Here is a 14,981-nt window from a genome sequence, read left to right as displayed (position 1 = left end):
CCCAAAAAAACAAAAAAAAAACAAAACATTATCTTAATGAATTACCTATCAAATTATTGACCAAGAATCGTTCTCTAGATTTTTAAAAATAATTCTAAAAAAATTACTAAATACCTAATTTTTACGAGGAAGTGGTTCTGACCTCACAGAATCACAATCACTCCAAACAAACTCAAGAACTGGTGGGTGAACAGCTCATATCAACTAGATCACATGCAGAAACCCTATTACAGCTATTTTTATGAGGAAAAGGATATTGGCTGATAGCAACAGAAGCAAAAAAGTGACTTATAACACTGAATTTTTTAACTTCCCTTCTGGCAAACAAAAGATGAGATACAGAGGAGGTTCCCTGGGTGCTCAGCAACTGCAAGATGTGACCAACCCACCAGTGCCAATCAACTGAAGATTTGATAATCACTTATTACTACGACAAAAGTGTCCGGGACAAAGTTCTTTCTGGAACTACCCTGGATATAACTCTCAACCCAACACCCTATAATTTTCTCCTTATCATGTAGCAATGGAAAAACAAGCTTCAGTGTTAACAACTCCACCTGGAGCTTGGTTTCTATCTCGTATTCCAGTACCCAGGAGCTAAAACAAAAGAAGGTTGCATACCTACATACCTTCGGCCTCATTAAAGTGAGTAAGTTCAGAGTAGGCCACAAGGTCTATTTGTAAGGGGCAAATATGATTGATGAATTGTGGCCGCCAAACCCAAATGAATTAGACAATGCCACCTTGATGTCGAGTCTTTCTTTCTTTGAGCCCACTAGCAAATCCGTATCCTGATTTAATGTTCTAGCAGTGTTAGACGATTGCTGCTATAAAATGAAACTGGTAGTTGAATTTTGAAGTTAGCTAACGACTTTACATAGAGAAACAAACTCAGTAGCTGACTTTACAGCCAGTTTTGCTATTTCTAACAATTTGTGGATAGGAAGATTTGTACTCCAATGAATTACCTCAGGATGTATGATTTAATGGTAAATGATTATATGGCAGCTAAAAAGGGTTATCTAACTTGCCATAAGAGACCCTGTCATTATGTATCATACATTTAATAAAAAAATGGTGATGAAGGTGTAAATACATACCACACCCTCCTCCGGGCTCTCAAGGTTGATATTTGGATGAACCCACCCTGTCCGTATGGCCTAGAAGGGAAATACAATGTCATGTAAAAAGGTAAACAAAAGAAGGGAATCAAATGGTAAGTTTCTATAGATCCACACAAAAAATGAAAAAAACAACTATTCAATTTGAAATAACAGTATTGACAAAGAGTTGACATGGCCAGAATATTCATTTGATGTAAACCAAATTGTTGATAGAGGGACCCTGCATGAGGGCATATTGATACTTAGGGAAGACATGCACCATGCCTGGAACATAATTCAAATCCAGGGACCATTGACTTTCCCAGAACTTGGAAATGCGAGAGAACAGAAATGCTCTTTATTTTCAAAACACATTGGGCTATATTGTAGTTGTAGCAGTAAGGGAAAGTAAATTATATAACCTTCCCTTCTGTTAGAATAAACCAAAACACACCACTAACTTGAATTTGTAAAATCAAAGATAGAACCACGCATATATTAAATCCTCCCAGAAAGATTCCCCTTTCATTCAAATATACTGATATAAAACCTCCAAAGAAGAAGATTTACAACAGAAAGCACACATTCAGCACTGCACAATACATTTCAGTCTCTCTTATTAGCAACTGCGGTCCTCAAACACTACAAGCCAGGGCAACATTGAAATTATTGTCTTTAAGTGGTTTCGGCAACAAATAAGGAGGATGTGATTTTACAGTTGACCTAGCAAAAGCATGCCAGATGCCCAATTCTAATTTATGCCATATGACATGCCTATGCTCCATGTCTGCACCACTTTTTGGGTGCTGATGTTTCAACCATTCCAATATACCATCTTCAAACCAGATTATATGCTGTTAGATTAGTAATCATTTATATCTGTTACAACTCCCTGACTGATAGCATGTTAATTAGCCAGAGTAATTTCTCTTTAATCCCTGGGTGTTATCTATGACAAATGGATCCCTTCTGTCACCAGGAATGGGGACCCTTTCCTCATCTATCAACATGAGAGTTATCGATATATACTGAACTATTATCGATATCAATGTTATTATGGACATATTGACATTGTCAAAAAACCTAACAAGGCAAACAATATATCAATATATTCATACTAACAATGAATTATTCCCACCAGTATAAATAACAGTTATAAACATTTAAAGAGTGGATGCTCACTAAGGTCATCCAGTCAAACAAGTCCAACAAATATAGGCCCATCAGCTTAGTGACATCAATTGATCTTATCATGTTGCATTAGGTATTAAAGCTTTCATTTTCAAAGAAATTGCCAACAAGTCTTCATTTTGTGACCTTCAGAATAAAAGTTTTCCAAATGAGACCCACAGTTGGGTACATCTTGCACTGTTAAACAAGTAAACATACATGGACATTAATTGAAACTCATTTGTTATTTGGAAGTTTAAAAACCAGGTGTCCCCAAGGAAAATTAGGAATTTGAAGTTGAACTTCCATAAGCACTTAAATTTTCTGGTAGATGTGCCTACACATAGACCATTAATGCCCAACAATGAAGAGGGCTCAACGAGGAATAGATGCATCACAAAGATGAAATGCAATGAGGAAATTAAATTATCACTACCCATGCATAGAATGTTATGAGAAAATTGATTTATGTCATTTGAAGAAATGAAGGAGCGTAAAGGGTTTAAGTCAGATAAAATTGTATGATGCATGAAGCACTCCCACTTTTTATACAAGAGATGCCAATGGAATAGATAATAGATACGCTTTAAACATCCTTCTTAATAGTAATAACCATATTTTACTTTTTCAATTATAAATAGTATCAATTACAAGCAATTTATCCTTAAAGTTTACTGGTGAATGCTCATAAGCTGAAACTAATGTTATAATAAAATGCAGTGCAATCAAAGAGCCCTTCATAGAAACAAGAAAATAAGAAACAATGCTATAATTTTGAATTTAAAATTATGGATTTTTCCGATATTTACCACACCTAAAGCCATGAATGGTTGGTTACCTGTATTGTTGCAACGGCCTCCACTGCACCAGCTGCTCCTAGCAGGTGACCAATCATAGATTTTGTAGAGTTCACTTTTAACTATTTTTTTTTTTAAAAAAAAGAATAAATTTAGAGAACTCATCAAGCACAGCATATCAGCATATAATGGTTTTAGAAACAAACAAATAAAAGAAAAATACCATGCATTTAAGTTACCTCGGGATTCTGGCCAAAACAACGAACAAGAGCTTGGTACTCTCTAAAGTCTCCAGCAAGTGTGGAGGTAGCATGTGCATTTATGTAATTCACATCTTCTCTGGACACCCCGGATCGAGCCAAGGCACTTTCTATGCAGAGAATGACACCAGCACCTGTTTTCAGATGTTAACCAAAGAATGTTAGTTTGCATTTACAAGTGCCTAGCATGGTTGCAAGGGGCAAACATGATGACTATCTCAGAACTCCAGGACCATTCACTAATGGAAATAATCCACATTGTGACTTTGTGAGAACTGATCAGAGAACTGTAAACAAATAAAAACTACCAGCCTAAACTTGCTCAGGAAAATGCAATATAGTGAACCATGTTATGAAAAAAGAAGCATATGGGCAAAAATAGAATTATTAACTTGAGAATTTCACAACTACTTTTAGGAGGTTTTTTAAAATACATATATATTTATATATTTGAAATATTAATGAACAATTCATTAAATCATTGACATCAAGTTGGTAGGGCCTTCTTGAGAAAATATTAATATATGGGTACTTCTCTCAAGTTATTCAGAGAATTTGCTTTGAATGGCTGCTGGGAATTAGAAAATCAAAAACCAAATTGAGCCATGTGAAGGGCAGCTGAATGGTAAATTAGTGATCCATTACATACTCCCTTTGTTGCTACATAAATGCATTCACTAAAATATTCTCAATGTTTATTTGATATATCAGTAGCCTAATTGAAGAAACAGCTAGTCAAGCCCATGGAGTGCCTGAATGATACACCTAGGGACTAGGATATGCGTCGGTGATGGACTGAACTGTATTTCATACATAATATATCACATAGTATATTACATAGGACTATAAACAAGAACACCAACAAACAAGAAAAATAGCCAGAAAAATAAAAGAAATTAAAATCCTTCAGCCCAGATCACATAGGACTTTCATGGGTGTAGAATAAGAACAAAAAGACTTGGCACAATACCATCAGGGTGAGGCTCAGTCATGTGGTAGGCATCACAAGTGAAGCTTCCACCCAGAAATTCTGCATAAATTTTTGCACCTCTTTTCTGAAAAATCAGAAAGAAATGATTAAACAACCAAGAAATAATTAGACTAAGGATTCCTAAAAAAGACACACACACACACACCAAAAAAAGGGAATCTTGATCACAACATATGAAAATGATCAAGTGCTACCAGAGATTAGCAAACAAGAAAAATATGAGAAATTAGAAACCAATGCATTGAAGAGAATATGGGTAGCAACAGTTGACAACAAGATTAAGGAGAGTTTTTATCTAAGACAAATCTGCAGGGGCAACCAAGGGCAATGGAGGCCTTTGTAGATAGTGATTCAATGAAAATTTGAAGCTCTACATGAACAAAATTGAATGAAACAGAACCTGGGTCAATGCCGCAACAGAAGACACCATAACCCATCATTTAAGAATAGAACATTGCCTTCAATGAAAATAGAAGACATGTATTGACACTAAGTAGTTGAAATTTATGGTTTTGTTGAGTTGATGCAAGTATACCTTAGCATGCTCTAATTCTTCTAAAAGCAGGACCCCAGCTCCTTCTCCCATAACAAATCCATCACGGTTCTGTTTAAAAAGAGAACCATATTTCAAGATAATCATTACCATAAACTACAGAAGAAACGAAAATGACACAATAGCTTTGACAGAAATGTCTAAAACAAATTTAAAAATAAAAATAAGCCCAACAGTACAGAAATTTTGGATCCAGATATACTCATGAATTTTGTACTCCACACACTGTCAAATTTCCCATTTTCAAATCGGGTTTCCTCTTATGAAAATATAATATTTGGTTCTCATGATCCAAAATTATCATTTACTTATCCTCAAATTAACTAAAGATAATGTTGCTTTCAGTGCGTTTACTTATTATCATTAGAATCAAGAAGTTTGGCAAATCACTTCCTAAGATGTAGAAAATGAAAAAAAAAAAGAGGGAAAAAATGAAAGCAGTAGATATATTAGGAATCTTACAGTATCCCAAGGACGTGAAGCTTTGGTAGGATCGTTGTTCCTCTGTGAAAGTGCTCTACAAGCAACAAAACCTCCCAAACCTGTGCCAATAATTATTATATAGACAACAACAAACTTCAAGCCACTCCAAATTGAGACTTACTGACTTGAAGGCAAAAGAAGAAACAGAATTAGATACCAATAGGTATGATTGCCGCATCTGAGCCACCACAAAGCATCATGTCCTGCAAGATCTCAGAAAATTAGAAAATATTGCCGCAAAATTGAAATAGCAGTTTCCCCCGAGGCCTGACTAGCAGGGGGCAGGTGGAGCAGGTATAGGGAGGTTCTAGATTGGATCCAGAACAAAAAGGAAAAATCAGAATGATCATCTATGAAAAAGAAAATGAAGTAGCAGTTTTTTGTTTGACTTTACTATTAAACCATTCATGAAAAAATAAATACAACATTAGCAAAATATAAGAGAATCATAAATATCCAGTGCTCAATGCAAGACACTTACAGCTTCACCCCTGATGATATGATTTGATGCGTTCAATATACAGAAGTTGCTGGTAGCACAAGCAGTAGATATTGAATAATTTGGGCCCATCCACCCCTGCAGTTCGGTAGAAAATAAGCAGTTGAAAGGTCATTTCCAAACGTTAATACCCATATGGTTTTATCTCAATTAAACAATAATAGTAACAACAACAACAATAATAATAATAACACTGACCAAATCCATTGCAAGCATGGCAGAGCCCATATTTGTAGTGGCAAAAGGTACACAGAAAGGGTTCATCTTCCTATATGAGACCCTCAAAGCTTCTATGGCATCGTTAAAAACCTGTTCATTCACAAAACAACCCCATAAAACAAAGTAATCAAGATACAGCAACAATGCAGAATGAATCTGCTTCCTTGCCCCCATTGCAGGTTATGGAGCTCTCATTTAGGGAATTTGGGGCCAGGACCCCATTTTCTGGCTAAGAGATTTTCCAAGAGGATTCTGTTAATGGGCAAGGAAGTAGTGAACACCCCAAAAAGAATTAATCAATCTACAGAATGTGCAGTGCACAATGACTCTGCTTCCCAGGTTATGAAGCTGCATTTAATTGTCTGGAGCCCCAAATTTCCTCTCCTGACAGGAAAATCTCCAAGAGAATCTCATTACATGGATAAGGATAATAGACTGCCTTTTACATGTGGAAAATTAAATATTGAAAACAAGTATCATCCCAATTTAAGATTATCTGGGTACAATTGAGTCCTGTCTTTGGATTGCTTGTCTCACTCACATGGAAACCACATAGCCAACAGATGTGATGGGGGGAAAAAAGTTTCATGTTAGGTTTCTTATAGAACATCAAATTTAAGATGACTCAGTAGAAGCTCATGACAGGGTTTTGCCTGCATTATCTATTTGTGTAAAATCTGTATCAAACTGTCAAAATTTACCTTCATGCCACCCATTGCTGAGCCAATCAAAACTCCACATCTAGATTTATCCAACTCATCAGTTACATCTTCTGTAATTCCACCATCCGCCAAGGCTTTCTTGCCAGCAGTGAGCATGTATAGCATGAACTTGTCCATCCTTTTGGAAAGTTTCGGTGCAATCCATCCATCTGTTGAGAAGGACTTGATCTCGCCAGCAATTCTCTACAATATAAAGACAATACTAGTAAAATCTAGACCAAGCAAATGACTACAGTACAAAGAGATCGTAATAAGAATTACCGTTGGAAAATGAGAACAATCAAAACTCTCTATTTCACTTATGCCACTAACACCCTCAAGCAGATTGTTGTAGAAGATGTCTGGTTCGTGACCAATTGGGCTCATGACCCCCATCCCTGTCACAACTACTCGCCTCTGTTCTGTAAGAGGTTTCTTCTTTGTTGTGACCTCCTTTGCAGGTTGCACAGCCACTGCCATGGTTTCCCCTAAATTTGCAAATCAGTTAGGCCCATGTGGTGAATGTACCTCAGTAAGTATATAGGTAGTTTGGTACTTAGACAATTATATATGCAGAAGTAGCCTTCTGCGTTAGGACAACTTAGCAACATCACAAAACTCCTAGATGAAGATTCGAATATTAAAACAACCTTGCCTACCACCTGAGTAGGTGAGAGTACAATCTCTTCATACTTGAGAGGGCTCTCTGAGATGATCTGGTCCAATAAACAAATGGTGAAACCAAACATCATGTTCCTCAACAGAGCTTTTTTCATGGATCCTCTAAGCCTGTCACGTAATTTATGTAGCTTAAAGGCAGCTGACTCCTAATAATAAAGATCAAGGAAATAACCAAGGCGACTACAATCATCAAAATCATAAGACCAAGTGGAATAATGATGCCACTAGCATTCTGCACACAGCCTTCACATCTTGATGCCAATTGTTCCCAAATAATAATAGAAGTAACAACTTGAAAAAAAAAAACTGAGGAACATCCAATATTTGAGGTTTCAGCTTCTATTGATTCAATAATTTTTACAAAGATAGAATTAAGTAAAATCAATTTTCCACTACATAATTTATATAAAACACTGAATTAATATCGAATCAAGCATGGCATCAACCCTGTGATGGGCAATATACAAATAAAACAGAATTCTGTCAAATGTTAGAATTCCAAATTTTTAAATTAAAAACAATAACTAACACATTAAAATTGCATAAACTAGAGGCAGCAACAACATGAATTAACCAAAAACAAAAACCAGCTCGATTCGAATATAACACGAGAAGAAGGAATTACCCGAATGGGAGCCTCGATTGGTTCGCCTCTGCCTTCGATTCGGAGGAAGAGACTTGGATCCGAAAAGCGACGAGAGAGCATTGTCACCGAAAAAGGCCGAGTAAGGAAGCCCCTTGGAGCTACAATACTGGTCGCAGGGCTCGAAAGCCAGACACGAGCTCACCAGACCCTGAATGCTCGACGAAATCGACCCACCTCGAGCGAAGTCGCTGCATTGAGCCAAAACCCTCCTCCTCTTCCCCCACCTGCTCAATCTCTTCGAACACTGTACCATCGACGGTTTCGGCGCAAACTCATTGTCGGCGGTCACCGACATGCAAGCGGCCACTAGCCACGTGCAGAGAGGAGACGCCGCCATGGGAGAGACACAGAAGAGATTAAGACGAAACAAAACAAACAGTGAAGAGGAATAGAAAATTTCCGATCAATGGAGAGGTGTGAAGTCGGTGTGAAATCTCAATCTCAAATCTGAATCTACACTTCCATTGACGGAGAAGACGATGATGTGGCTCTGTGCATTTCTCTGAAGAAACCACACCAAATGGAATCGAAACTCCTGCGGTGGAAGCCGTTTCAGATAGCCAAGTTTTGGAACAATCTGAGTCGTCTCAAGAGACGACAGCGCCAAGTGCTCCCTCTCTGCAAGACTTGTTACGAAATGAGAGTGAGAAAACATGTATATATATATATATATATGTACATATATAATTTAAGGATCTCTGAGCCGAAACCAAAAAATTATTAATTAGTGTTTTTACTAATGTTTAAATAAATAAAATTAATAATTAAGATTATGTGTATTGTATTGTATGATGGCCTGTGGGCAGTTGGCACTCCTCTTGGTGAAATGACAATGCTACCCACTCCCCCAGCGCTGGGCCCTACTCACTGATGAGTAAGTTCCATTTATTCAATACACATTTGTGTCATTTTACGGCTTTGATTTTTGAGAAATACAAGAGAAAGTATGAGAAAAATAGAATGAACAAAAAAAATTAAATTTTATTTTTTTCATATTTTTCAAGCGTGAAAAATTTATCCCTTTTTTTATTTTTTTAATATTTTCTCGAAACCAAACATATCATTCATAATTAATAAAAGATTATAATACCGATAGGATATTTTAAAAGTTTTGATTTTTATTTTTATTTAATACAAAAAAAGAAAAAGTAAACGATACTTTTGTATTGAATTATTATAATTCTTCTTGAAAATCATTACATTTAAAAGAAAACAAAGAGAATGCATTATTTTTCAAAAAAGAATTCTTCTAAAAAATAATGATATGTTAGAAAATTTTATTACTTTATTTCACAGTTAGTAAAAGAGGGAAATATCTTTATTAGCAGGGATGGGTGCCCCTTTGTATCCAAACAGACGGGAACTGGACCAAGCCATCAAATTCACAATTAAATTCAATGCATCCCAAATCGCACCAAATGAAATTAATTTTCATAATGGAATCAAATATCTTAGGTCATTTGTAATTTGCTGGATTTTAATATTTAGTTGGCACGTGGGCCTGGTGGTATTCGATTTAATAATAATATAATAGCAAGAAGAGAGAGCATATGCCATCGGTATATGGACATTATAGCGTCGCAATACACATCAGAGTTTTGTAGGCTTTCTATGAAGCCATTAGCCATTCACAAGGCGCCACGATACCACCAAGTATTAGGATCCGTTTGGATGAAAGGAAAGGGGAATCCCTCCGAAAACACTCTTACGTCATGTTTGGTTCACGGAATACAGCATGTAATAAAATTAGAGATCCTATCACATAATTGGTTTGAGATAACTTATAGATATATTTAATTAAATATGAGATAAAATAACTCTGATATATTATCAATTTTTTTTTATCCATTTTACATGGATATGTAAATGTTATCAATTTTTTATTTTTTAAAATGCTCATTTTATAAAAGAAATTTTTATTATGAATTAAATTTATGATAAAAAAACTATAAAATATATTTATAAAATACTATTAATATATGATATATAAATTATTTTTATATATTAAATAACATAATATAAAAAAATATTTATAAAGTTCAAATAATTTAATCATGAATATTATTAAACATAACAAAATTTTTATTTTTAAAAATTAAAAATATTTAAATATAATATAATTTTTATTTTAAACATTAAAAATAATATATATTTCACATTATTTTTTATTTATTTTATAAATTAAATATAAATATAATATAATCTAAGGTATATATTACTTTAAAATATCACATCCATAACGTATAGATATTATGTTCAAAATCATATCCTATCCTATCACACGTAACCTTAATGGTTAAGTCTTTTTGGAGCAGTGCAAATGGTGGTGACTGGTGAGGAATCAATGACAATAGCAGCATTATTTTCACATTTTAAATTAGGTTCAATGACTCGCTGCCGCTTTCTATATGGATTCCCTCCACCGGCGTCCATTCATTTTCCTTTCTCCTCCCCATTAAAAGATGGAAAAGAACCTATCATTTGTACCATGGCTTAGCCTATTGTTTATACAACAAAATGTAAAGTTGGGTTGAAGAAAAGAACAAAAAATATCAAGGGTTCATTTCGACCTTTTCATTTTGTTCTCAAAATAAAATAATTATAAATACAAAAAAAAAAAAAAATTAAACGTTTTCATTAAAAAAATTAAAAAGTAATATTTAAGAACATGAGGAAAATTTATAATTTTTTAAGGAGATATTCCATTTTATATAAAAACTTCTGATTTAATAAATAAAAAAACAGAAAATATATGCAAACCAACACTGAGATGATTTAGATGTTACAGAGGAAAAAAGAAAAAATCAAAGATAAAGATGAAAAAAAAAATGTTTAAAAGATTTTGTTATCTTATTCTATTTAGATGCCTCCCTCAATAATTTATTTATTTATTCCTTAATTTTTATAAGACAACCAATCAGAAAAGATAAATAATTTATTTTTATTTTTTAATATTTTTTTCTTCCCTTTCTTCCTGGGAACCAATAGTCTAAAACCTAGTTTTAAACTCCTCTGTAATGGAATATATCCGTATACCACTTGCATGTGCCACTTGCCCAACTGAAACCGTTCACGTTTATGTGCCCACCTGGTTGCCTGCCCCTAACCGGAAGTTTAAGACGCGATAGACATGACTTATGGTTTTGAAAAGACATTTCAATGTAACTCATTACAAGGAGCAGTCATCTTTTTTAAATGACAAATAAAATGATAATTTATTGATTTAAATTTATTTTTTCTTTGTTCTTTCATTCTACTTTTATTTTATATTTTCTTTACTCATGTTCTCTCTCATATTTTCTAGAAACTAGACGTGATTTAGGGAAAAAATAAATTTATCATATTTGATTTTACCATTAAAAAAATATAAAATTAAAATAAAATATAATTACAATTACTTAAAGATTAATGCATTTTGAATTGTTTAATCTCCATATAGAAAAGTTAAAAGGAGTGAAATGAATTTAAGATAATAATTAAAAATAATTTATTAATCTTAAATATATATCCCTTAAATTTTATGGAATTAACCATAACCTTAGATCACTTGCATATACAAGAAATAAGAAAGCAAGTCCTTGAAAAATGCGAGGAAAAACAAAAGGAAATAACATTTAAAAAGAAAATGAAAGAAAATACTTTAATCATATCTGTTTCTTTTGTAGTTACATTATAAATCAAATTTTAGATTGTTTTCCAAAAACAAACATAGCAGAACAGATGAGAGTACCACTTGTACGTAGTATTTATAGGACCATTATTAATAAGAGTTTGAAAGAAGCAGCCTACCACTCAACTATAAACCGAATATGAACGAGGGCTTGCAAAATGCAAAGCAGCATTGACTTATAGAGAGGTCTTTAAATGACCCTAGGAGGTTTAATTCCTTCTTTTTGCAAGGAATTTTTCACCGGCCCTACCTCAACAGGACCATAGACTAACATAACATGACTTTCCCCCATTTGAAAGGGAAGCAGCTAAAATAACATTAAAGGAAAGATCGACTCTAACCAACAACACCAACCAAACCAAACATAATCGATAAAGAGTCAGACGGCAGTTGGCTGCAAGACAACTAATTTTGCTAGAAGAAATATAGTCTGTATGTACCCTCTACTCAGTTTCTCAACCATACAATGCCACCATCTTGTTAAATAAAGGCATGTGAATATAGTCTGGTTCGGCTCCACCTATCCCACCCTATCATTTAGGGTCCGCTATAGTACCCAGTACCCAATCTCCACCTACTAATAGATAGAACCAATCACGTGCATAAGTTAATCTCATTGTTTTATACCTTACTCTTAATTTTTTTCTTTATATATTTTTATCATGTTTATTTACACTTTGATTGTATTTGTATATACCATCATCCAATAGTTTAGATTTTATCATATGCTTTCAACGGCCAAGACTGCAAGCTCGGTACGTGTAGAATCAGTACCCTAAAATTTCCATATGGATTAATAAAGAATTGATGCTTCTAAAAAATGAGACAGTATAAATAAAAAAAAAACTACCTAGGTTGCACTTTAGTTCAATATCTCACTAGCATCGACTGTTCCGTTTCACTTATCAATTCTATTTTCTACACTTGATTTTTGTGGATGGGGGAAGAAGGAACAACCTAAAAACCATGAGAAACTTCTGCAAATGTTATGGTGAATGAGTGCTCTGTGGCTCCACCTTTTTTGGGCAGCTTTGAAACATGTCCTTGAAATCCATGCAAGCAAAGCCTCATTTGGATTTATAGCAACAAAACCCAGCAAAAACGAATTCTGATTTCAACACTAAGCCCCATTTTCAACTAGGTTGCCTATGGTCGTATTGTAATACTGTCAAGCTTATTGGTATCCAATAAATGAAAAGGGAGAGAGAGAGAGAGGGGGGAGGTCATTCCAGATAGCAAGCACAATAATAATGGGGCTTTTCGACTAGTAGAACTCCATCAAATGCCAAGCAAAAGCCAGAAAACACTTTAAAATAACATTTATCTACAAAGAATCCAATTTCGAGCAAAGAAAAAACAAATTTCTCTACATAACAAACCCATTCATCCTGTGTCAAACAGATAGAACATAAGACATTTCAAAAGCATAACGTATCACTTATTATTATTTATTATCATTATTTGATAGGCTAAAAGCATAGGGTATTATTGTCATATATATATATATATAGAAACATTTGAAATATTTAAAAACTAATAAAGAAACATTAGCAGAATTCAGGGCAAGTCAAAATTGGTAAACCAAACTCCACATCTTCTCAACCTAAGTCCTGAATGTCCTCTTCACACAAACAACACTGGCTCAAAATTCCAGCCACCATGTAAAAGGAAAATATCAAATAGAAAGAAAGTAACTACCCTTCCTTTTAAGGCAATGGAATTTTTCACACGTAGGTCCTGCCACAGTTTGAGTACCCCAGAAGCCAGGAAGATGATTGGTTCATTTGCAACAAATGAAGGAAGAAAAGTACCAACCTTGTAAATAGATAAATTCCCTCTTTTCCCAACATGTATAAGACTTATGGAGAGAAAAGTAGTAATAATAATTATCTAATCACTTTATGTCCTGTGGTCCATAGCTAAAGTAATTTGGCCCTAATCAACAATGCCCTAGCTCAAGGCACTTTGTAGATAATTGTTAACATAAACATAGGATTTTGGGGCATTTTTCCAACTTGGAAAGTGTGGAGCATATGAAAAATCGAGCAAAAAAAGAAAGAGCGAAAGTGCATTCTGAATATGTTTCATTTTGTTTTTAACTTACGGTTATTACTATTAGAAAAGGATGACTATGCCAAACACTAGGAGTTTTAGGCACATTTTCAGGAAACTACTCATTTCCTTAGTCTCAAATAATGCAAAATCTAAATCTCAACACGATGATATCTTTCTTTCCCTATCTTTTCTCAGCAACTAAAAGAATAAGAACAAATAATCAATAATCGTCCAACATAGAAAAAAGGTGGGTGTGGAGTGGGTGGGGAGTGGGGAGGGTGGGGGTGGGGAGGGGGAAGGGGAAGGGGAAGGGGAAGAGGAAGGATTTCAAGGCTCAATCAGAAATTTGGACATCTAATGATTGATCCTGTACCATTGCAAATACGAAACACACCAGACAAAGCTGTTCCAATGAAAGAGAGAATAAACTCAGATATTCTTTTCAGTCAGTGTGTTGTATATATGTATTTTATCTAAACAATAAACTAAATCTATTTCTCTTTTGTTTTTTCCCCTCTTCATCTAACAAAAAATTAATCTATTTCTTTTAAACAATAAAAGAATCCTTTTACCGTATGTACCTTTCCAGCCATGTCTGATAACTAATCAGATAAGTTAACATCACATAATACCATTAGCTATATAATGAATTACCACTAACAAATCAATTTGATTGGATATTTGTAGTCCAATGGTTTTTGTTAGATTCTTTGGAGAGTGGACAAACTTTAAGAAAGATCAAAAAAAGAGTAGGCACATTAAAAGGATTGGCATGCTTCAGATGATCTAGATATGGCCAGATGTTATCAGCAAATGAAAGAAACCTCAGTAATGAAGGGAAGCCTAATACCATCACAGGCCCTCTTTCTTCTTGCTCCCCTATCCTCTGGGATGGGGTGGGGTGGTGCTGGATTGAATGTTAAGTAATGATCTCTCCTTTAATCTCTCCCCATACTAATGAAGCCTCCTTTAGCCCATGACACAGTATTTGTTGTCTGCACCTCCCTAAACTAAGAGGGATGGCATCGGGTCCACCACAAAAAGTACATAGTCAACTGCATTGCTGTTTAAATACACAGGTCAAAGTTCACCAGCTTCATTTTGTTATCTATGACCTATCACCTATGCATAGAACCAAACACCAAATCGGTCC

General features: G+C 34.5%; 1 protein-coding gene across 1 annotated transcript; it reads right to left on the bottom strand.

Annotated features, from left to right (window-relative positions):
- Positions 1 to 284: 284 nt before the first annotated feature.
- On the bottom strand, positions 285 to 8,729 carry LOC117925353 (3-oxoacyl-[acyl-carrier-protein] synthase II, chloroplastic). Its single transcript, XM_034844351.1, has 13 exons — positions 8,083 to 8,729; positions 7,059 to 7,264; positions 6,777 to 6,980; positions 6,055 to 6,165; positions 5,839 to 5,934; positions 5,515 to 5,560; positions 5,337 to 5,416; positions 4,857 to 4,925; positions 4,301 to 4,385; positions 3,310 to 3,464; positions 3,112 to 3,192; positions 1,101 to 1,160; positions 285 to 791 (listed from the first exon to the last, which is right to left on the bottom strand). The coding sequence occupies exons 1-13, from the start codon at positions 8,438 to 8,440 to the stop codon at positions 675 to 677; spliced, it is 1,668 nt and encodes a 555-aa protein (XP_034700242.1). The 5' UTR covers positions 8,441 to 8,729; the 3' UTR covers positions 285 to 674.
- Between the last annotated feature and the right edge of the window lie 6,252 nt (positions 8,730 to 14,981).

This window comes from Vitis riparia, chromosome 11 (assembly GCF_004353265.1).
Source record: "Vitis riparia cultivar Riparia Gloire de Montpellier isolate 1030 chromosome 11, EGFV_Vit.rip_1.0, whole genome shotgun sequence".
Taxonomy (NCBI): Eukaryota; Viridiplantae; Streptophyta; class Magnoliopsida; order Vitales; family Vitaceae; genus Vitis; species Vitis riparia.
This window is presented reverse-complemented; position numbering and strand designations above follow the sequence as displayed.